Source organism: Lepisma saccharinum, chromosome 10 (assembly GCF_977018435.1).
Source record: "Lepisma saccharinum chromosome 10, izLepSacc3.1, whole genome shotgun sequence".
NCBI lineage: Eukaryota > Metazoa > Arthropoda > Insecta > Zygentoma > Lepismatidae > Lepisma > Lepisma saccharinum.
In genome coordinates, this window is record NC_139238.1 from 13,069,406 (window position 1) to 13,095,021 (window position 25,616).

Sequence of the window (25,616 nt, forward strand, 5' to 3'; positions counted from 1 at the left end):
AAAATGTCACACAAATTAATCACATAAACGCTTATAGGTAGCCTATTCACCGACCTCCAAACCAGATGTCCCAGGTTCGAACACTGGTCACTAGTCAGGAGTGGCGTATTATCTCCATGATGGCGGTAAACCAACTTTTTTCCTGCATATGTTATTATATATGTGAGTAATGGCTCATTATATGTTGTGCAAACTATTTAAATAAACTTCATGGCACCCTTCTGACGATCGGATTCCCTCCCCTATTGTACGCGGGGGGAGCGGGGGAACGGAAGAAAAAGTGGGCGACTGGCTATTTGAAAACACGCTGTCTTTGGGCGTCAGTTCCACTGCTGCAACCATTGGCAGAAGAACACTGCTGGTTCCTTCCTGCTTTCTGTACGGAGCTTGACAGAAGCAGTGTTGCTGCAGGAAGGGGAAAATCTAGGTCCAATAAAAGGTAAAAATGTAATTTTATGAAAAATGTCGAAAATACTTGAAAATTTGGGGCCGTGTTCGAATGGCGCAAGACCATACTTGAAGCGAACACCCTTCCAGAACAGTTTCACAGTTCGGTCTCGAAGTCCTGGACTGGAAGCGGGAATCTTTCGAATTGCACTTCGACTGCAGCGCCATATACGATCGGTAGATAAAACTAAGGACACATTGTCTTTCCCGCGTTCTAAACGCTTGTTTTTCACCAAAGAAATCACACAGTAAAGCTCTCTTACAGGGCTACTATAAATGATTCATTCGATTCCAATTCCAAAGTATTGCACATACAGATATGAATGATACATGAAAATAACTGTAAGCTCACCAAGTTTCCGTCGTGACACACCAGTTGGCAGCACGAATGCTGCCTGTTCAAAATTGAGACAAACCGAGAAAAGAGTTCTTGTGTGTTGGAATATGCGAGATGTTCATCTGTTTTTGCAGTGCAGCTTGCATTCAGAAGAGAGTACAGAAAAGGACCACCATGTCAACAGCATTTTGCACTGGTTTCAGCAGTTTAAGGACACTGAATTGCTACAAAATATATGGGCGGAACTGTACTACAGCTTGGATGTGTGTCGTGTGGCCAGAGGAGCACAAATAGAACATTTGTAGAATGTGAGGAAAACTTGGTGAGTTCATATCTGTATGTGCAATACTTTGGAAAATACAGTGTTTTGAAATCGGATGGATCATTTATGGTATCCCTGTACTGCATGCTCACACAGTAGAAGAACTACAACCAACATCTGGCTGACGTTCGACTTCCACGATTTCAAATAAGAGAACGAGTGCAGAAGTCTAGCAAAGAAGACTGCAATCTCGCGTGTGGCGCGCTATGGGCTCGATTCCTCGTGTACTTGGCACATTCAAACTGCACTAGGTGACGTCAGTTCCGACAAGACCATACTTTTCTATTCTGTCCTCGGTGATCTCTGGAGCAAGGCTGCGCATAGCGGCAGAGAAGGGGAGGGGATCGGGTAGAGCGAAGCAGTACGCGCTGCTGGGGATGCTGGTAACTCCAGTCGCTTTCCCACCCCCAAGCAATCCCATCCCCTCTCACGTGTTCATTGGTGGAGCCGTCTCGCGTCACTACTTGCGCAGTTACTTGTTTTAGTTCGTTTGCTCCACAGACGGAACAGAGTATAGACTGCGTTTTGGATCTTGAATTGGATCCGGACCTACAGTTTAAAGTGGGATCCGAACAACTGTGCCATGTGCCTACACCGGGTATCGAACCCGGGGCCCCTTGATTACAAGGCAACAACGCTACCACTGGCGTTTTGGATCTTTCGGACAGAGCCTGAAGTTGTTCGGACTTCTGTTTTTGTTTCACTTGTATGCCTGTACTCAGTGACGTGACGTGACCAGAATTTTCGAAAGGAAGGAGTTACGTATACTTTTTTAGTATCCGCAATCTAGTGTTGCCCACGAGACGAGACTTTGGCCTGTCTCGTCTCGTGGAAATGCTGTAAAATGCTGTCTCGTCTCGAAAATATTCGTTTGTCAAAGGGACACATGATCAATCTCGTCTCGTCTCGAATTTTTAAAAGCCTGTCCCGTCTCGTCCCGTGGGCAACACTACCGCAATCCTCATTTTACCATAATTTTATGCCTTCGACGTTCTTTTGTTTTAGGAATACTTGGTCAAAGGGTTATGACCCCTACCAACCCCCCCCCCCTTGGGCGCACCACTGTCTACACTGGTGTTTTATTTCTATTACATCTAATTAATCTAGGTGCGATGTATAATACATATATATGTAATAAATTAATAAATAAGAATTGTTGCTGTAAAACAAGTCAAATTTTCAGAATACGCTACTGGACGGGAAAGAATATAACTGTGAGCTTCCGTACTCCGACATTTTTCTCCTGTTGCTATTAATAGCGAGGCAATACTGTCGGGATATTCCCTTTATGGAGAATATTTCATGCTGTTGACCCCCGAGGCAGATAAGTTGAGGGTTTCTGCAGTCACCACGTGATTGGTTTGCTCAAAACTCCACACTAACATGACCCATTCCATTCAAGGTCTTCTTGAGTCTTGACTTCTCGCAGTCTGTGCGTGTGCGTGCAGAACACAAAATAATGCTCCGAGACGTGATATTGCTGTTGGCACTTTTCCTTGCAAGTGCAGAAGTTATACAGAATGAAGTAATCCAAGTAAGTACAAAATTACCTGTTTCTTCTATTGCTTTAATGCAAAATATTATGTGTGGTAAGAGCGTAGATTGGTTGAGTTGAGGTTTTAAGTCCACTTTATGCACAGTAAGGCTAATCGGGACTGGATCTCCAGTTTAAAGTGGGATCCGAACCACTATGTGTCTCCACCGGGTATCGAACCGAGGGGTAAGAGCGTAAAATAATTGAAGGTCTGATAGATACAAAGCGGGACTTTCCCGATGGCATAGTGGTACCGTCGTCGCATCGTCATCAAATGGTCCCGGGGTTCAATGATCGGCCGAGGTAAATCCCGCTTCCAAACTGTAGGATCAGTCCCGTTTAGCCTATCTGTGCATAAAAGTGGAATAAAAACTGAAACTCGGATGCAAAGCCTATTGGCGTCGTTAGCCCTTCACCGCGCTTTAGTATGAGTACCGGGGAACTCGTATACTATCCTCGGAATCTCTGGATCAAGGCCGCACATAGGGGAAGAGAAGGGGGGAAGTCAGCGATGCTAAACCTAGCATAATGAGGCTAAACCTAGCACAATTGTAGGTTCGTTGGCACATAGCACCCTGTGTTTGCATAACGGGATAATCTAGTATGGTTTGCAAACTTGCTCTCTGGGAGGGAGAAATTCACCTCAAAAGACGATAATTTGAGAAATTAAAAAAAAAATATATCCAAATCATAGTAGTCCAGTTTAGACAGTTGACCAACCTCTTGTGAGGAGCTGAAGTGAGGAGCTCGCCTTAATGGATTTCTATCGTAAGGCATGAGCTCTATTTGATAGCGCAGTGTTGCTAGCTCCTTACTCGAAAAAATCACCAAGGTTTTTGGGGTAACCTAACCTAAAACAAGGAGCTGGCAACCTTTTTCTCGCAGTGTTGCCAACTCCTACCTACATTTTTTTTAGTTGGCAAGGGCTAGAGAGAGAGAAAAACTTATAGCTGGGAACAGTAATGAGCGAATGCGCCATATCGTAATTTTCCAACTCCCGGGGGCCAATGTTTGTATATCGCGACTTTTGTAAACCTCTCTCTCTCTCGGGGGAACGACGTGCCGCGCACACACACACACACACACACGCGCGCACGCACACGCGCGCGCGCTTATGTATTGTAACACAAACAAACAAACAAAATAATAATTGTTGTTTTTTTAGGATACCTGGCCCCTAACCCCGCCAGGGTGCGTGGTGCCCAACCCAAAAAGGTTCTAACGGCTGCGGTTATAGATTACCGCACCTCTGTAGAGTTTCACGTGTTTTTTTTTTTCCCCCAAACTTCCATGAAACTCTACAGAGGACCTCCGTAATGCATGCAGCGTGTACTAACGACTCTAGTGTTATTTGATGTTGTGATATTTTTGGATATAGAGTTTTATTGTGAGATAGATAAAAATAATTATGTTTATTATAATATTTTCTTGATGAAGATGGAGAATGTATGTGCGTGTTACAAATAAAGTTGCATGCTTTTTTTCTAGTGTGTGTGTATGTGTTTTTGATGTTTCGACAGCATCTGAAACGATAAAAAAATTCCATTGTTAATTTTCACGTGTAAAAACAACAACAAATTTTTTTGTGCAAATTTTCTGATTGTCTCGTGCTATAGTACAAAAAAGATATTGTAACTGATAACTAATGAAATTGACATTTGTAACTGATCTGAACTAGTGAAATTCGTATTGTGCCATTGTAACTGATTGTGCTAGTGCAGAAAATTTTTTATTTGTGCAAGAAAAGATGTTAAAAACTTGTTAAAACTGCTCTGTGACCCTTTCGTTCTTCACGTCGTAGGCGAAGGACTTCTCTGCAATCAGGATGACACTGCATAGGGTATCCTCGGGCAAGGCGTCGTGGAACTCGCAGACGACCTTGATGTTGGTTCGATCGTTGACCACAACCTTCTTTCTCTTAGATGTGTTGATGACGGTCATGGGTCTCCGTGCTTTGAACTCGCTGGGCGTGTAGTACATGTCCACGCTTCCCTCGGTCACGCGTTTGTAAGCCGAGAACGCTTCGTAAAGTTTGAGGTAATCGTTTTTGGTCACGTCGAGGTTGTAATTCTCGCGCGGGAACACTTCGTTGCGTCCGTTCTTCAGATAAACGTTCTTGATCTTGCAGTCGTCGAACTTGCTGGAATCTTTTTCCTGATTCTTGTCCCTCCCGGTCTGAAAGAGCACTACGACGAAATCTGGCATGTCGAACTGTATGTTGTTGAACTGCGTCGTCACGTCGAATTCCATGTGACTTCCCGACGCCATCTTCTGCACGCACTGGTAACCGTGAAAGTGAATCGACACCTGCGGACTTTTCAAGATCTCCGCTTTGTACTTGAGGGCGTAGTTCGTTTCGTATTCCACCACCGGCATTCTCAATTCCATGCTTTGGATGACGCACTTGGCCGCTTCGGGTAGAGTGTTGGCTATCGGCGTGGTGCCGTCCGGACCCAAAGTAGCGTATCGCATCAGTGCGTCGTTGTCGTTGGCCGCTCTTCGAAATGTGATCCTCAGTCCTCCCTTCCACATGATCTCCTTGTAGTCCGAGAAGAAACCCGGCAGCAGACGCATGGGAAAGAGCACCGTGTGACTTCTCGTCGATATTTTGGTCCCGGCTTCGAATCCCCCGGCCTGGTAGTACGCTGCGTCCGTTTTGGATAATTTCAACGTTCCCACTGCCGTCGACGTGATGCCTGGATAATCTATTCTGTCGATGACGGTGTTGTGTTTCCTCACCTCCACCTGCGAGAACAGGTGAGGCACGAAGTTGTCCACGAGTATCAAGTTTGCTGCTGCAGGAAACGCGTCTCCGCTTTCCTTCTTCACCACGTCGAATTGAAGGTAGAGGTCCGCTCTGTGAGGATGAACGAACCCGTCGCCTACGTCCACGTCGTATTCGATCTCCCTGTTCGCCTCGTTCAGATTGGCGAACGTGCGACGGTTGGGAGGGAAAGATTGCAATTCGTAACTTTCGATTTGCTCCATTCTCACTATGTATGGTTATTTATTATACGTTGATCTCCACGATGGCCGTCGTAGTGGCACCTGCGAAATCCACCACGTCTCCTTTCTCGTTCGTCACCACCAACTCTTATGTCGTCTATGCGGTTGCGACATACTGGAAAATAGATCGGCGAAGAGGGCGTGTAGATGATCGGTTCCATGAACTCGGAACTTGGTTTGAACGTGGCTATGATTCCCGTCTGCTTGTGACTTCCTAACAATCCGTCCGAAGATATCGTGATCATGCCTTCCGCCACGTTACAGTGTACGTTCAGAGTCTCTATGGCCAAGAATTTAGGAATGTTGGTTGCTACGTGCTTGATACCAGCTTCGAGTTTGGTGTCGTTCTCGAAACCTAAAAGTTCTCCCATGGTGCCCAGGTCCACGGTCTCCGTCGCGGACAGGATTTCCACTCTGTGCGTGACCGAATTTTGAGAAAGGTATGTGCCTTTGGGTAATTGAGCTTGCAAAGTGGAAAGATTGTATTGTCCTGGCGTGACGACGATGTGTTCGCTTCCGACGCTAATTTTGTTGTTGTGCTGCGTAACATTGGGTATGAGGTACATGCTGTAGAATGCACGCAGAGCCACGGATTTAGGATAGACGATGTCGTCGTGCAGCGTGAGTTTTAAGATTGAAGATTCGCTCGTGAGATGGAACACGCCCATCCTAGTGATGCTGTTTGAGGTTCCACAATGCTTTCTGGAAATCCTCGATCGTAGGGTTATTTATTTTAGAGAGAAACGTGAGTACGGAGAGGCAGAGATGGCCGCAGTTCACGTCTCCGAAATTTTGAATGCGTTCGTCGTTGTAGTATATAGAGGTTTTGTTCGTTTTCAGATAATAGACTAAATTTGTAGGTGGAACACCTCCGAAAGAATCGAAAACGAATGCTTTATCATTGTTGTTTTTGTGGTAACATATCCAATGCGTGCCTGGATTTTCTTGACCGTCCAAGTTGACTACTCCGCATTCTCTTCTTTTAACGCTTGAAGGTAACGAGTCGGACATGAAAACTCCTCTGAAGTGTTTGATTCGTAACGGTCCGATCAGATATTCAATGTCTCGGTTGGTGAGTGCTTCTGTTTCTTTTTTTTAAACTTCTTCATCACGCCCTTCCCCTTCTTCTCCATGGCCAGGTTGTGACGTTTCTGTTCTTCCAACTCGGCCTTGTTCTTCTTCGAGTCGATGACGGTTTTCGCGATGGCGGCACTTCCGCCGGCCAAACTTCCAACGGCCCCCAATGCTGCCAGGATGGCCGGGATGCTGAATATGAAGCCTCCGATCTTTTGCTGTTTCCGCGAACGCTGCAATCTTTTCAATTGAGGTGTGCTGAGCAGCAATTTCATTCCATGTCCTTTCGACAAGCAAGAACGTTTCTTCTCGCGTTGTTTCTTGGTGAGTAACCCATCGAGGGCACCTAGATTTTTAAGATTGGAGTATGGTATCTGGTACACGACACCCTTGGGCTTCATGTTGATGCTCTATGTGTTATTTTCACGGTATGTTATTTATATATATATTCTGAGATTTTTTCTTGTGTAGTTTTTTTACGGTATGTTATTTATATATTTTCAAGGCCTCGCAGTCGTTACACAAATTCTATAACGTGCTTCGTTTTCTTGCCAAGAAGTTCCTTTTTCCCCTTGTACACGATTCGAGTTTTGTTCTCGATTAAAATAGATAGCTTCTCGTCGCATAACATGTTAGCGTATCGATCTGGTAAAAATAGACTGTATTGTGCGTTGAGCAACAGGCGTACCTTGGGACCATACTGGGTAGAAACGATTGAACCGGAAGTTATCGTGTAAGGTTTGTCGACTTCCAATTCCTGAATTTTTACATACTCAACTGACAAATTTAGCATTTGTTTTAATGCTTGGAGATCACTTATTTTTTCGGTCGTCATATCAAAAAAAATTTCAGAGTGTTAGAGAGAAATTTAATTGTTTTTCACGATGTGTGTTATTTATATATACCGAAGATTATTTTTTTTTCACGATGTGTGTTATTTATATATCAAGTTTTTTTTGGCACGTATATATATTATTATTTTTTTAACAGAGGAAGAAAGTCCGTGCTTCGGAAAACGCGATGATGTGCGTAATGATATCTTCCTTCTCCTGCATAGACTTGTACCAATCTACTGTGTACCGTCTTCTTCCCTGCATCGCCTCGTGCAGTTCGTCCGACCTCTCGTTCAATTTTTCCCCTGCAGCCGAAAGCAGAATGTTGAGATCACTGCACCTCAGGCCGCTGATCCCCCGAAGATGGTCCTTGAGAACCATTTCACAAGGGATGCGAAATTCCGGCGTCGTTCTTGCTATGATTACAAGTTTCCCTACATCTCCGTTAACTACCTTTTTGAATATTTTAGATAGTAGCTCGGGTGGCAAATCAGTTATGCAAGCCATGTTTTTTTTTTTTACTGTATGTTATTTATATACCCCACCCCAATTTTTGTTTCGTGTTCATGGCGATGGTGGTGCCTAGTGCGGCGACCCGTTCACCCAACGATGCGTCTCTGCTCACGAACCTTTCGAAAGCTGCGTGCTCCAATTTTCTGTCTGCTTCGTGACGTGCATCCAGATCCGTCTGCGTGGTGTTGTAGGCGATGTCGTGATCTTTGCATGCGGCGTCCAACGGATTCACACCCTTGTCTCCTCTCTCCAATCTTTTCTCGAGTTTGGTACCCGGTCCGCAGTACTGGTAGCCAGGTAGATGCATCTCGAAAGGTAACTTGTTGATGATGTCGTTCACGAGCCCCTTTCCTTCGGCCACGTTCCAAAATTTCGGAGGCAGCGTGTTGATGATTTTGATCAGGTAACCTATGCCCTTGTCGTCGTTCACGATGAAGTTGGAAAGTTTCGTGCTGATCATGTCCACGATGCCAACCTTCTCGTTGTAGAAATTACGGTTGCCTGCATTCTCTTCGCCGGCTATCACCAACAATCGGTCCACGAGTTTCCTAACGTCGTCCACCCAAACGAATTCTTTGGGTAGCGTGTTGTAGCGTTTGACGCCGCTGCCTGTTTTGACCTGGTTCCAAATCGGTTTGATGAGATTCCTGTACTTCTCGCCGCTGCTCGATTTCACCCTATTCTGCGAGGCGTCGTTGTTCTGGTACAAGGCATCCGTCATGATCAAAATTTCCTTGTAACTCTGGTAATCTTCGTCGGTGTAATCTTTCGGCTGCTTTTTGGCAACGAGTTCCCACAGTCCCACCGTACCCGGATACCTGGTCCAACTATCCTTCTCGCCTAAATTGACTTTAATGTCGTTGCCTTCGAAGGTCACCTTCGATTTCCCAATCTTCCACACCACACCGCCGCCTTCGCTGGTTTCCATGCTGGGATACAATCCGAACACTTCATCCTTGTCGAATTTCCCCGTACTCAGGTAGTCTCGCGCCAAAGGTCCCAACTCGATTTTATCCGAAGACGACGACGTGCTACCTATGGCTCGACGTCGTGGCGGTGCATCCTTCAGTTCGAACGGTGTCGAAGGAATGCTCGAAATGGGCGTGGGTACGGCGTAACTTTTAGCTGCGAGCGGTACGAGTTCGTTGATCAAATTTTTATTTTGTTCCGTGACACTTTTAATTTCTTTACCTAGACCGCTGATGGCATCGATCACAGGTTGATCCTGACGTTTCTTCTCTTCGTAGAATCCGCGATTCTCGGATTTCCAACCTTTGAAGCGTTTCGCGAGGTAATCGCGAAGCTTGAGATTTTCGTCCTCGATTTTTCGTTTCGTCATGACGTTATTTATATACGTCGTTTCTCACAACGTTGCAACGTTTAGAAAGTCGTTGATTTTGTTTCTGTATTTTCCGTCGTTGGGTTTCCTCGTCATGTCGATCGTCGCGAATCCGAAATCGTCACCGTTCCAGCAAGTAGAGCAGCAGCGTTCCGAAAATTGATTGTAGTTCATGTCTCCGCCTACGTAGTCATCGTACGCGTGCTTGAGGTTGGTGTGATCTTGACGAAACAAACATATGAAATTAGCGTTGTCGCGTACTAGCTGTTTTGGAATTTTGGAAAACGTTTGAGCTAGGTAGAAACAATCCATTCCTTTGTGACGACCTTGCGTGAAAAAGTTGCGAATTTCATTTTGATTTTCCAGGATGGCGTCGTCGAACACAACGACTGAATTTTCACGACAATCGTCGAGTGGTTTTATTTCCGAGGCGAACGTTGCAATGTCCAGACCATCGTACAGTTTCATCAGTTGCTGGTATTTGGTTTGCTCCAAACTTTTCGAGAACACGTACAGGTGCCTGTTCTTCCAATCTAACCAATTCGGTGCAAGGAGAAAATTGTCCACGAGCAGTGTCGTTTTCCCACACCCCGAAGGACCTACGATCAGACAGCGGATGCTGTCGGGAAGCAACTCACCGTTCTTTTTCTTCGTTTGACTTTCCGGATCCGGTAGACGCTTCACCACGTTCCACGTACTCACAAGATCACTTCGTTCGCGTCGATCCAACTCTTTTCCGGAAGTCCCAGCCATTTGACAAACAGTTTGTCACCTTTCCTACGCAATACTTTCTCGATGAGGTACGTGTCGGGGTGTTTCGTTTTAGAGAGTTCCTCTTCGTAAAATCTTCCTTTCAAAATCTCGCCGCTACTATCTTTTATTATATACGTGTGTCGGTTTCCGGGTAAAACTCGAACCACCGTAAAGAGTTCCGTGCTCCAATTTTTTGTGAATCCCTTCTCGAAGGTGCGTTTGAATTTGCTGATCCTCACCCGGTCTCCAATTTTGTATTTAGCTTTTTTTGTCGCGGGTGTGTACTTTGGACAGTAAACTGTAGAAATTAAACGCTGCTCGTCAGATTTCGTAACGTCAACTGGCTTCATGCCTATCGTTCTGTGTACCGTATCATTATAGGTGTCGACGAGTTCCGGCAGGATGTCGACCCATTTGTAATTTCCCCGAAGCGTGAATCGTTTCCACATGTGTGTTTTCAAGGTTCGATAGTAGAGTAAATATGTACTTCTGACCGCAACTTTGATTTCTTGACCAAACGACCACAAAAAGTTGAAAAACTCACTTTCTCTCCCCGTTCCGCGCCTCATTTATTGCGCTGACGATGTTTCACGGGGACAAAAAGGCAGTGATGAGTGAAAGATGAGCTCTCATTCTCTCATCCTTCTCATCTTTCTCATCTTTCTCATTGTTCTCTCATTCTCTTTTTATTCTCCTCTCATCCTCTTATTTTTTTTTATTCTCTTATTTTTTTATTCTCTTATTTTCTTATTTTTTGAAAGATGAGTGCATCTTATCGTAATTTTCCAAGTCTGGGACCAAATGTTTATATATCGTGACCTACGTAAACCTCTCCTCTCATTCTCTCATTCTCTCATTTTCTTATTTTTTGAAAGATGAGTGCACTTTATCGTAATTTTCCAAGTTTGGGACCAAATGTTTATATATTGTGACCTACGTAAACCTCTTCTCTTATCCTCTTATTCTCTCAATCTCTCAATCTCTCAATCTCTCAATCTCTCATTCTCTCTACCTTTAGAATATTGTCGTCAACATTAGAGATGAAGTTGGAGTGCTGGAATCAACGGGGCCAAATGTTTATATATATCGTGATCTTCGTAAACCTCTTCTCTGGGGGAGGGAACGATGCGGCATATACACACGCGGGCGCTCTCATCTTCTTATTCTCTTATTCTCTCATCTTCTCATCTTCTTATTTTTTGAAAGATGAGTGCACCTTATCGTAATTTTCCAAGTCCGGGACCCAAATGTTTATATATATCGTGACCTTCGTAAACCTCTCTCTCGGGGGAAGAATGTGGCATATACACACGCACGCGCGTGCGCGTATGCCCGTATTGTAACACAAACAAACAAACAAAATAATAATTGTCGTTTTTTAGGATACCTGGCCCCTATAACCTCGCCAGGGGTGCGTGGTAACGGCGAAATCATCACGAGTTTAGATTTGTACTGCGAATGTTGTCAAAAATTTAATCAATGTTGTTTATTCTCGATGCTAGAATCTTACATAGATTATTCTCTAAAAACGAAAATCGATAATCCTATGCCAAGCCCCCAAGGCATTCAGGCAATTTCTAATGTTCGCGTGGATAGCGACGCTCGGTAGAATTTTTCCTGTCCCTGTGGAGAAATTGTGTTTCGTCGCCCAATGTAACATTTTCATCACGGACCAAACTATCCACAGCAACCCCTCCCCGAACCCATTCACCTTGTATCCTCTTTCGCCCGAAGAGATTCTATTTTTTTCAGTTTTCCCACGGTTCTGAATAAAGAATCTATTACATCCCCGATAACAATAGAATCAGAAGCGGATGCGGCGGAAGCAAACACAGCAGCATCTTCCGCTTTTTGAGTTTTGTGCTGGGAATTGTTTGTTTCACACACCACACCCTGACGGGGCGTGGAATAGAGGCCGAGGGGAAATAATCGACAATACATGCATGGGTGGAACTATCAACGTCTCGTTTATTGTTATTTGTCCCCTACAGGATATTGTGCACATCACAAAAATCTTTTGTTGAAAAAAATATGGCATGAATGAATTAGTTAACAAGGGTTTTATTTGCTAGGATATTGACCATAGCCCTCATTGTGTTTTCACCAAAGAGAGTCGCGTGGAGTAGGGAGGAGAGAAGGAGAAAAAAAAGAGGAGTTCCTATATAACGTACTAGTTTCTTCTTTTGTACATCATTATCATAGTGAACGTCAATCGTGGCAGTTCAGTATTTTTTAATTTGTTTATCTGGCAGTATACATATATATCATCGTGGAAGTTTTAGTGAGCTACAAGTTTTTATTTTGAAGTTTTTCTATCTCTCTTGAAGGGTGAACATCAATCGTGACAGTTCAGTATTCTTAATTGTTTGTCTGGCAGTATACATATATATCATCGTGGAAGTTTTAGTGAGCTACAAGTTTTTATTTTGAAGTCTCTCTCCACCTCTCTTGAAAGGTAAGTTTTTATTTTCATGATATATTAATATTTTTGTTTTGCGTCTGACACACACATATTCAGAGGAGCCATAAAAAATTGACACACACTTACATGTCCCATATTTTTAACCTCCTACAACAGTGCACACACACACATACATACATACATACTGTTCGCCTCTAATATATATGTGGAAGAAAAAAAATGTCGAGCATTTTTTCAATTTTTTTTTCTTCTGTTTCAGTGCGCTTTCCACTACCACTACCACAACCCCCCCAAAAAAATTTCTCTGTATATATAAATAACAGAGAGAAAAAATGGAACCGCAACCAGGTCCCTCCGGTTTTTGCGAGAAAGTGGCATGTTGCAACTGTGGAAAGTTGATTTCTAAACCTAATATTGCTAGGCATTTGAAAAAATGTCGTCTACCGAAACATGATGACGCCCCCCCGGCAAAGAAACCTCGCATTGATGAGCATGAAGGCGGTGCTTTGAATAAAAGTGCACGCATCATAACATATAAATCTGGAAGCGATGAAAAGTGTGACTCGAGCATCTTCCTCAACAATGTGAAATCTCTGGTAGTCGATAAATTACGTGATTGCCTCGTCAATGTTGCAATTAAAATTCATCTCGTCTTGACCCTGCTGTATGAGAAAGTTGTCTCGTCCGAGTCAAGTACTTTTAGCTTTTACGTAGGGTGTGAAGCCTTACACGATGACAATAACGAGGATCTTGACGAGATAGTGACACGGCTATTTGATCACCTGACACAAAAACAAGAAGAGTTTGAAGGTAGAGGAAGTGGATGGAGTCTTTGCGGTCGCAGCCACATGTTAGAACTTCGAGTCTGCAATTTCAAACCATTACGCAGCGCTCAAAAAAAACAAAAAAACAAAAAAAAAGCAAAATGCAGTGTTGAACATACAAAGTAATGATCAGAAGAGTTTCTTATGGTCTGTCATCGCCGCATTACACCCAGCTAATAATAATGACCCCCAACGTCTGTCCAATTACAGAGGATACGAGGGAAGATACGAGAATATGATGAGAGGAATTTCCTATCCTGTGCCCCTGAATAAGATCAATCAATTTGAAAAAAACTATAGAGAGGAAAAAGGAAAAGATATCAATATTTCTGTGTTTGGGGTTGACGATTGCGACAACATTCGTGTGTTAAGACCTGCGAGAAGCCAGAATAATGTAATTCGACTCTTGCTTGTAGATGGCCGTTACAGTTTGATACGGAATTTCTCAGGATTAGTAGGAAGACAGATCAGCAAGCATCACGATAAGATCGAAATTTGCGATCGGTGTTTGAGAATTTTTCGCGGAGGTAAAAAGATGAGAGAACCGCACAAGTGTTTTGGCTCTGTGAATGCAGAACCCGAAGATGTCATGCCGGAACCCGGGACCAAGATGAAATTTCAGAAACACCAGGCTCTTCTCCACCATCCCGTCGTCCTTTATGCCGACTTTGAAAGCTTCCAAGTTCCCATGACGTTTTGCGACCCTGATCCCTCTACCTCAAGCACGACCCAAATTTTTCACCACGAGCCTTGCAGTTTCTCCATCTACGGAGAAAAATTGAATGATGTCATCTTGTATTGCGGACCCGATGCGGCAAAACATTTTGTTGAGAAGATAGCGGAATGCGCGAGAGAACTTGCACCCAGCCTGAAAGGCTCTTACGTTTCTCCACCTGCTCTCACAACAGAACAACAACAGAGACATGACGCGGCGACAAGATGCGAGGAGTGTAACCAGGCTTTCACCGCCGAAAATTACAAGGTCGTCCACCATAACCACCAGAATGGGTTATTTCTAAGCACCATCTGTAATTCGTGCAATCTTAAAATTAAGGAGTCGCATTTTGTTGCCGTGTTTCTGCACTACACGGAGAAGTACGACACACATCTCTTCGTCAAAGAGCTCCACAACATAACTTCTCGAATCAGCATCATCCCGAGAACAAGCGAGAAATATATTGTGGTGAGAGTGTGGATCCCTCTCCAAGAAGGAGGAAGTGTGGAAGTGCGAATTCTGGACTCGTACAATTTCCTGTCCTCCAGCCTCGCAAGCCTTGCAGCTCAACTTGGCGACGAAGATCTTGTGGCCACCAAGCAAATGTGTTTTTCGGGGGGAGATGAGAATTTGAATCTGTTGCGTCGCAAGGGCGTCTACCCCTACGAGTACGTCAACAATTTCGAGAAATTTGACGAGACGGAACTTCCACCCCGGGAGGTATTTTATTCTTCTCTCACAGAGGACGTCTGTTCCGAAGAGGACTACGAACACGCTCGTAGTGTGTGGACGGCATTCAATTGCCAAACTTTTCGCGATTATCACGATCTCTATCTGAAATTGGACGTGACACTTCTGATGGATATTTTCGAATCGTTTCGTAAGAGATGCATCGCGATATACAAGTTGGATCCTGCGTATTTCTTCACCACGCCGGGATTGACTTGGGAATCGATGATGAAATACACCAACGTGGAACTGGGCCTCATCGCAGAGAAGGAACAGTATGCTTTCATGGAGAGTGCGATACGGGGTGGCATCGTCCAATGTCCCCGACGCCATGCTCAAGCAAACAATCCTCATACGCCTGGTTACGATGCATCGAAACCCAACACCTATATTGTCTACTGGGATGTCAACAACCTGTACGGCCACTCCATGTCCCAGTGTCTTCCCATCAGCGACTACGGGTGGATGACCGAAGAGGAACTCTCCTGCGAAGATTTTCTTAACTGGAGCGAAGATAATGAATGGGGCTGTTTCTTGGAAGTGGATCTCGATTATCCCGAAACGCTTCACGAGAAACATCACGGATTGGCCCTGGCCCCCACCAAGGAGAAGCCACCTGGAGGATCGGAGCCAAAACTCATACTAAGCATGGAGAACAAGCGGAATTACGTTCTGCACTACCGACTCCTCCAATTTTACATAAGTCACGGCTTGCAGTTGAAGAAAGTTCATAGAGGATTGAAGTTCCGACAGAGCAAGTGGCTCGAACCGTACATAGCCGAGAACACGCGGCGCAGAGTGCAATCGACATCGCCTGCAGACAAGGATCTGTACAAACTGTTCAATAACGCCATCTACGGCAAGACGATGGAGAACGTGCGTAATTACATCGACGCAACGTTGGTCACGGACGAAAAGAAATTTGAGAAGATCGTCGCGTCACCCTACTTCAAAAACTTCACTATTTTCGACGAGAATCTAGTATTTGTTGAGAGGAACAAGAAGCAAGTGATGCTCAACAAGCCGATTGCCATAGGTGCCACTGTCCTTGAACTATCAAAATTGCACATGTACCAATCGTACTACGATCAGTTTCAACCCTTTTATGGAGATAACATCCAAATATGTTACATTGATACGGATAGCTTCATTTTTCTAATCCAAACACCAAGCCTCGAACATGATCTGACTAGGATGAAGCATCTGTTTGATTTTAGCAACTTACCATCAGGCCATCACTTGTATTCGACAGAAAACAAAATGACGATTGGAAAGTTCAAAGATGAAGCGGCTGGTAATTACAGCAGGGAATTTGCGGGGCTTCGTGCCAAAATGTACTGTGTAAAGATTACAGAAGAAAAAGAGATCAAGAAGGCGAAGGGGGTGGGAAAAATAAGTACCAGCAAATTTAGCATGCAAGACTACAAAGAATGCCTTTTTCATGGTAAAAGGCAACTCAGCACCGATCATCGCATTGCAAGTAAATTGCATGATTTGCACACGACGCGCGTAACCAAGGTCGCATTGGATGCAACGGACAACAAGTTACGTGTTCTCGATTGTCAAATCCACACGCGAGAGTGGGGGCACTACAATAAAAGCGATAAATGTGGCCTGTGTTAACCGTAACCCCATAGCCATGAAGTCCGCTGTGTTTTTGCCATTCTTCTTCAAAAACAGACAGAGGAAAAGAATGAAAGAGGGAGCCCTCGGGCGATGAAAAATAAGAGTTGAATTTAATGAGCCTCGGTTTGAGCGGGCTTAACAACATAATAACAGGTTGCAACTTTTCATCGCCCGAGGGCTCCCTCTTTCATTCTCTTCCTCCGTATGTTTTGAAGAATAGCAAAAAGCACGATGTGTTAAATAACTAACAAGAACAATGAATCTCTTTGGTTTTCGCAAACAAAGCAACATGGACACTGCAGCACCAAATTTCAATAACCTCTTACCTTCCGTGTTACCTAAACTCAATGGTTTACTGATTGTTCATCTCAACAGCATTTGGACGGAAATAAATAACGATGTGGGCAAGATGTTTTATGTTTTTAATAACAATTTACATTTCTACGAAATTCCGATCGACGGGAAACTTCAAATCACCGTGAATCCGGAGAACGCAGGCGAAATCAAAATTTCTACCGGCAAGAACATTTTTCGAATCAAGCACGACAAGATGCTTTCTAACATTACGTACGATGTGTCTGCAGGAGATTACCTGTACGTGGAACTCCTCGGAGACTATGACAAACTTATTCCTCTCTTCATAGAATTACGAATCGTCTATCCTATTATAAATAACCGTTAACCAAAAATGCCTAACGACATTTTCGGCAACACCAAGCGTGTAGACCACGCAGAAGAGATTCTCATGTTGGACATTCGAGTTAAGAAGTTGAGGACCGATTTGATCGCTTTGCAGGAAACCTTAAACAAAAGTTTAGAGTCGGAAATCGCTACGCTCCAAACGCAATGTCTCGACCCTATTCTGAAAATCGATTCCGAACTGAAAACGCTCATAAAAAATTATGTCGACGTACCTTCTTACGACAGCGTTCAAAATATACAGTTGAGCATGGATTCGCTTCAAAATGATTTGGCCAAATTACAGCAATTTCAATCGAAAAATGAAGATTTGGAAAAATTGAAACTCGAAATCGAAGAGCGAACTTCCGCAATAGAAAAGAATTTCTCTGAACTTCAAACCGTGGTGAATGATATTGATATAGAACGCTTGCAGGTTGTTGTTTCTAAATTACAAGAAGAATTCACTGGCACGTTGGAAGAAATCAAATCCAAGTTGCAGACTTTGGAAGATACAATGACGAACCTACCATCGTCGGACGAACTGCAGGTCATCGGTAAAAGCGTCGCGAACATAAAAATTCAACTGGAGGCTTATCAAGATTTCGAACACATTCAAACCACCATCGCTACGCTTCAGGCGTCTCTGGAGTTGATCAACGAAGAAATTAAAAATATTCACGCTGAAGCAAGTGTGTTGACGAGTATTCAGGACACGTTAAGCACGGTTCAGCAGAAGATCCAATATTTGGAAAATTTGAACGTCGAATCCAATCTTACTCATTTTCATCACGTACTGGACAACATACAGGGTGACTTGGAATCGTTACGAACAAGCGTGCCTTCAAGCGAAGATTTGGAAAAATTGAAAACGGCGGTGACGGCACTATCCGATTCGAGTGACATCAAAAGTTCGTTGAGCGATCTCGAGAGTAGGGTGGCCAATCTCCCTACCTCCAAAGAATTACATGCTTTGAAAAGGAACATATCACGTATGCTGAAACGACTGGAAACAGAAACGGCGAACGTGGAACAGATTCGAGACGAACTTGCTTCGCTGGTGTCGACGCTGCCCACTTCGCAGAGCGTCGCCGACCTTCACACGCAGTTTACAGAGATGCGAATCATCGTGAACGATCTTACAGAGAAGAGCTCGAAATTGAATCAAATCGAGAACCTTCAGAACATTGTCGTCAACATCAGAGATCAAGTTGGAGTGCTGGAATCAACGCAGGAATCAACGCTGGCCTCTTTCGGTGCCAAGTTGCAAGAACTCAACGAAAGCTACAAGCAGTTGAACGTGGAAGTGAAAATCAAACCGTCATTTTCTACCGTAACAGATACCATAGTCGAGCATTTGGTGCCCGTACAAAACACACTGGGTCAGCTTCACAGCAACCTCGTTAGCGTCGACACTAAATTCGCTAAACTGCATTCTCTGCAAGCCATCGAAATCAACAGTGTTCCCAATCAACAGAGAATCTCCACCTTCGTCGAAGGTAACAAACTGTACATGCTACATCCTTATCATCCGTACTACAAGTTTCTCCTCGATGGCACGATTCAGATAAACGAATTTTCGTACTGGTCTCACGGCAGAAAAGCTAGCGTTCCCACCATGACTTTGATATCGAATCGTGGTGTCCAGAAAGCAGGAAATATTCCTCTGGCACGTTGGAACGAAACGCGCAACATATATGAAATACACGAAGACGAAGATCTCACCGTTTTCGACGTGAGTGCCGGCGATAAGCTGATCATTCAAAACACGAGCGAAGTGCCACCCTCTTTGAATCCCATCACGCTTGTGCTTCTCTTGAAACGTAATCTCTAAAAATAATAAAAAATGTCTAGGCAAGCCATCGTCGAAGAATTGCATAAACCTGCACGCCGCAACTACGAACGTTTGGCTGTGGTAACCAAGGGAATCGACGACCTCTGGGAAAGCGACCTTGTCGAAATGAGTAGCGGCAAGTTAAAAAACGTGCATAAATTGAACAAGGGCAACAAGTACCTCCTCACCGTCATAGACACATTTTCGAAATTCGCATGGGCTCTACCTTTGAAGGCGAAAACAGGAACGTGCGTCACGGAAGCATTCAAGACAATTTTTCGCGAAAGCGGCGGCAGACGACCTCGGTTTCTGCACACGGACAAAGGGAAGGAATTTTACAATGCCGCATTCCAAAAGTTTATTCGGAAACACAACGTTCAACATTACTCGACCTTCAGTGACGTCAAGGCCAGCATCGTGGAAAGATTCAATCGCACTCTGAAATCGCGCATGTGGTCACGCTTCACGCTTCAGGGAAGCTACAAGTGGGTCACTATTCTCCCGGAACTTGTTAACGACTATAATCACACACGGCACGCAACGATAGGCATGAAGCCAGCTGACGTTACCAAGTCTGACGAGCAACGTTTAATTTCTAGCGTTTACTGTCCAAAATACACGCCCACGACAAAAAAAGCTAAATACAAAATTGGAGAACAGGTGAGGGTCAGTAAATTGAAGCGAACGTTTGACAGGGGTTTCACACGAAACTGGAGTACTGAACTTTTTACCGTGGTTCGGGTTCTACCCGGGAACCGTCACACGTATATAATAAAAGACAGTGGCGGTGAAATTTTATTGGGGCGCTTCTACGAGGAGGAACTCTCTAAAACTAAATACCCTGACACCTACCTTATCGAAAAAGTTTTGCGCAAGAGAGGCAACAAACTTTTGGTGAAATGGCTGGGACTTCCGGAAACAAGTTGGATCGATTCAAACAAAGTGATTCTATGAGTACGTGGAATGTTGTGAAACGTTTACCTAATTCGGAAAGTGGAAGGAAGAAAAAAAAACGGTGAATTGCTCCCCGACAGCATCCGCTGTCTGATCGTAGGACCTTCGGGGTGTGGAAAAACGACACTGCTCGTGGACAATTTTCTCCTTGCACCGAATTGGTTAGATTGGAAGAACAGGCACCTGTACGTGTTCTCGAAAAGTTTAGAGCAATCCAAATACCAGCAACTGATGAAACTGTACGATGGTCTGGACATTGCAACGTTCGCCTCGGAAATAAAACCACTCGACGATTGTCGTGAAAATTCAGTCGTTGTGTTCGACGACGCCATCCTGGAAAATCAAAATGAAATTCGCAACTTTTTCACGCAAGGCCGTCACAAAGGAATGGACTGCTTCTACCTAGCTCAAACGTTTTCCAAAATTCCAAAACAGTTAGTACGCGACAACGCTAATTTCATATGTTTGTTTCGTCAAGATCACACCAACCTCAAGCATGCGTACGATGACTACGTAGGCGGAGACATGAACTACAATCAATTTTCGGAAGGCTGCTCTACTTGCTGGAACGGTGACGATTTCGGATTTGTGACGATCGACATGACGAGAAAACCCAACGATGGAAAATACAGAAACAAAATCAACGACTTTCTAAACGTTGCAACGTTGTGAGAAACGACGTATATAAATAACGTCATGACGAAACGAAAAATCGAAGACGAAAATCTCAAGCTTCGCAATTACCTTGCGAAACGCTTCAAAGGTTGGAAATCCGAGAATCGTGGATTCTACGAAGAGAAAAAACGTCAGGATCAACCTGTGATCGATGCCATCAGCGGTCTAGGTAAATAAATTAAAAGTGTCACGGAACAAAATAAAAATTTGATTAATGAACTCGTACCGCTCGCAGCTAAAAGTTACGCTGTACCCACGCCTATTTCAAGCATTCCTTCGACGCCGTTCGAACTGAAGGATGTACCGGCACGACGTCGAGCTATAGGTAGCACGTCTTCGGATAAAATCGAGTTGGGACCTTTGGCACGAGACTACCTGAGCACGGGGAAATTCGACAAGGATGAAGTGTTCGGATTGTATCCCAGCATGGAAACCAGCGAAGGCGGCGGTGTGGTGTGGAAGATTGGGAAATCGAAGGTGACCTTCGAAGGCAACGACATTAAAGTCAATTTAGGCGACAAGGATAGTTGGAACAGGTATCCGGGTACGGTGGGACTGTGGGAACTCGTTGCCAAAAAGCAGCCGAAAGATTACACCGACGAAGATTACCAAAGTTACAAGGAAATTCTGATCATGACGGATGCCTTGTACCAGAACAACGACGCCTCGCAGAATAGGGTGAAATCAAGCAGCGGCGAGAAGTACAGGAATCTCATCAAACCGATTTGGAACCAGGTCAAAACAGGCAGCGGGGTCAAACGCTACAACACGTTACCCAAAGAATTCGTTTGGGTGGACGACGTGAGGAAGCTCGTGGACCGATTGTTGGTGATAGCCGGCGAAGAGAATGCAGGCAACCGTAATTTCTACAACGAGAAGGTTGGCATCGTGGACATGATCAGCACGAAACTTTCCAACTTCATCGTGAACGACGACAAGGGCATAGGTTACCTCATCAAAATCATCAACACGCTGCCTCCGAAATTTTGGAACATGGCCGAAGGAAAGGGGCTTGTGAACGACATCATCAACAAGTTACCTTTCGAGATGCATTTACCTGGCTACCAGTACTGCGGACCGGGTACCAAACTCGAGAAAAGATTGGAGAGAGGAGACAAGGGTGTGAATCCGTTGGACGCGGCATGCAAAGATCACGACATCGCCTACAACACCACGCAGACGGATCTGGATGCACGTCACGAAGCAGACAGAAAGTTAGAGCACGCAGCTTTCGAAAGGTTCGTGAGCAGAGACGCATCGTTGGGTGAACGGGTCGCCGCACTAGGCACCACCATCGCCATGAACACGAAACAAAAATTGGGGTGGGGTATATAAATAACATACAGTAAAAAATAAACATGGCTTGCATAACTGATTTGCCGCCCGAACTACTATCTAAAATATTCAAAAAGGTAGTTAACGGAGATGTTAATAAACTTGTAATCATGGCAAGAACAACGCCGGAATTTCGCATCCCTTGTGAAATGGTTCTCAAGGACCATCTTCGGGAGATCAGCGGCCTGAGGTGCAGTGATCTCAACATTCTGCTTTCGGCTGCAGGGGAAAAATTGAGCGAGAGGTCGGAGGAACTGCACGAGGCGATGCAGGGAAGAAGACGGTATACTGATGATTGGTACAAGTCTATGCAGGAGAAAGAAGATATCATTACGCACATCATCGCGTTTTCCGAAGCACGGACTTTCTTCCTCTGTTAAAAAATAATAATATATATATATATGCATCAAAAAAACTTGATATATAAATAACGCACATCGTGAAAAATATAATCTTCGGTATATATAAATAACACACATGGTGAAAAAAAAACAATTAAATTTCTCTAACACGCACACTGAAAATTTCTCTTCTTCGATATGACAACTGAAAAAATAAGTGAGCTCCAAGCATTAAAACAAATGCTAAATTTGTCATTTGAGTATGTAAAAATTCGGGAATTGGAAGTCGACAAATCTTACACGATAACTTCCGGTTCAATCGTTTCTACCCAGTATGGTCCCAAGGTACGCCTGTTGCTCAACGCACAATACAGTTTATTTTTACCAGATCGATACGCTAACATGTTATCGGACGAGAAGCTATCTATTTTAATCGAGAACAAAACAAAAATCGTGTACAAGGGGACAAAGGAACTTCTTGGCAAGAAAACAAAGCACGTAATAGAATTTGTGTAGCGACTGCGAGGCCTTGAAAATATATAAATAACATACCGTAAAAAACTACACAAGAAAAAATCTCAGAATATATATAAATAACATACTGCGAAAATAACGCATAGAGCATCAACATGAAGCCCAAGGGTGTCGTGTACCAGATACCATACTCCAATCTTAAAAATCTAGGTGCCCTCGATGGGTTACTCACCAAGAAACAACGCGAGAAGAAACGTTCTTGCTTGTCGAAAGGACATGGAATGAAATTGCTGCTCAGCACACCTCAATTGAAAAGATTGCAGCGTTCGCGGAAACAGCAAAAGATCGGAGGTTTCATATTCAGCATCCCGGCCATCCTAGCAGCATTGGGGGCCGTTGGAAGTTTGGCTGGCGGAAGTGCCGCCATCGCGAAAACCGTCATCGACTCGAAGAAGAACAAAGCCGAGTTGGAAGAACAGAACGTCACAACCTGGCCATGGAGAAGAAGGGGAAGGGCGTGATGAAGAAGTTTAAAAAATAGAAACAGAAGCACTCACCAACCGAGACATTGAATCTCTGATCGAACCGTTACGAATCAAATACTTCAGAGGAGTTTTCATGTCCGACTCGTTACCTTCAAGCGTTAAAAGAAGAGAATGCGGAGTAGTCAACTTGGACGGTCAAGAAAATCCAGGCACGCATTGGATATGTTACCACAAAAACGATAATGATAAAGCATTCGTTTTCGATTCTTTCGGAGGTGTTCCACCTACAAATTTAGTTCATTATCTGAAAACAAACAAAACCTCTATATACTACAACGACGAACGCATTCAAGATTTCGGAGACGTGAACTGCGGTCATCTCTGCCTCTCCGTGCTCGCGTTTCTCTCTAAAATAAATAACCCTACGATCGAGGATTTCCAGAAAGCATTGTGGAACCTCAAACAGCATCACTAGGATGGGCGTGTTCCATCTCACGAGTGAATCTTCAATCTTGAAACTCACGCTGCACGACGACATTGTCTATCCTAAATCCGTGGCTCTGCGTGCATTCTACAGCATGTACCTCATACCTAATGTTACGCAGCACAACAACAAAATTAGCGTCGGAAGCGAACACATCGTCGTCACGCCAGGACAATACAATCTTTCCACTTTGCAAGCTCAATTACCCAAAGGCACGTACCTTTCTCAAAATTCGGTCACGCACAGAGTGGAAATCCTATCCGCGACGGAGACCGTGGACCTGGGCACCATAGGAGAACTTTTAGGTTTCGAGAACAACACAAAACTCGAAGCTGGCATCAAGCACGTGGCAACAAACATTCCTAAATTTTTGGCCATAGAGACTCTGAACGTACACTGCAACGTGGCGGAAGGTATGATCACGAAATCTTCGGACGGATTGTTAGGAAGTCACAAGCAGACGGGAATCATAGCCACTTTCAAACCAAGTTCCGAGTTCATGGAACCGATCATCTACACGCCCTCTTCGCCGATCTATTTTCCAGTATGTCGCAACCGCATAGACGACATAGAGTTGGTGGTGACGAACGAGAAAGGAGACGTGGTGGATTTCGCAGGTGCAACAACTACTGCCATCGTGGAGATCAACGTATAATAAATAACCATACATATAAAATGGAGCAAATCGAAAGTTACGAATTGCAATCTTTCCCTCCCAACCGTCGCACGTTTGCCAATCTCAACGAGGCAAACAGGGAGATCGAATACGACGTTGACGTAGGCGACGGGTTCGTTCATCCTCACAGAGCAGACCTCTACCTTCAATTCGACGTGGTGAAGAAAGAAAGCGGAGACGCGTTTCCCGCAGCAGCAAACTTGATACTCGTAGACAACTTCGTGCCTCACCTGTTCTCGCAGGTGGAGGTGAGGAAACACAACACCGTCATTGACAGAATAGATTATCCAGGCATCACGTCGACGGCAGTGGGAACGTTGAAATTATCCAAAACGGACGCAGCATACTATCAGGCGGGAGGATTCGAAGCGGGGACCAAAATATCGACAACAAGTCACACGGTGCTCTTTCCCATGCGTCTGCTGCCTGGTTTCTTCTCCGATTACAAGGAGATCATGTGGAAGGGAGGACTGAGAGTCACGTTTCGAAGAGCGGCCAACGACAACGACGCACTGATGCGATACGCTACTTTGGGTCCGGACGGCACCACACCAATAGCCAACACTTTACCCGAAGCAGCCAAGTGCATCATCCGGAGCATGGAATTGAGAATGCCGGTGGTGGAATACGAGACAAACTATGCCCTCAAGTACAAGGCGGAGATCTTGAAAAGTCCGCAGGTACCGATTCACTTTCACGGTTACCAGTGCGTGCAGAAGATGGCGAGGGGAAGTCACATGGAATTCGACGTGACGACGCAGTTCAACAACATACAGTTCGACATGCCAGATTTCGTTGTAGTGCTTTTTCAGACCGGGAGGGACAAGAATCAGGAAAAAGATTCCAGCAAATTCGACGACTGCAAGATCAAGAACGTATATCTCAAGAACGGACGCAACGAAGTGTTCCCGCGCGAGAATTACAACCTCGACGTGACCAAAAACGATTATCTCAAACTTTACGAAGCGTTTTCGGCTTACAAACGCGTGACCGAGGGAAGTGTGGACATGTACTACACGCCCAGCGAGTTCAAAACACGGAGACCCATGACCGTCATCAACACATCTAAGAGAAAAAAGGTTGTGGTCAACGATCGAACCAACATCAAGGTCGTCTGCGAGTTCCACGATGCCTTGCCCGAGGATACCCTATGCAGTGTCATCCTGATTGCAGAGAAGTCCTTCGCCTACGACGTGAAGAATGAGA

The 25,616-nt window shown here is 44.5% G+C and overlaps 1 protein-coding gene across 1 annotated transcript in view; it reads left to right on the forward strand.

The window, feature by feature from the left end:
- The first annotated feature begins 2,467 nt into the window (after positions 1 to 2,467).
- Positions 2,468 to 25,616, forward strand: part of LOC145994223 (ganglioside GM2 activator-like) — a 44,061-nt gene continuing 20,912 nt past the window's right edge. The window contains exon 1 of the mRNA XM_083130319.1: positions 2,468 to 2,640. Coding sequence (XP_082986445.1) covers positions 2,566 to 2,640 — 75 coding nt within the window. The 5' untranslated portion in view covers positions 2,468 to 2,565. The remainder of the gene's footprint in view (positions 2,641 to 25,616) is intronic.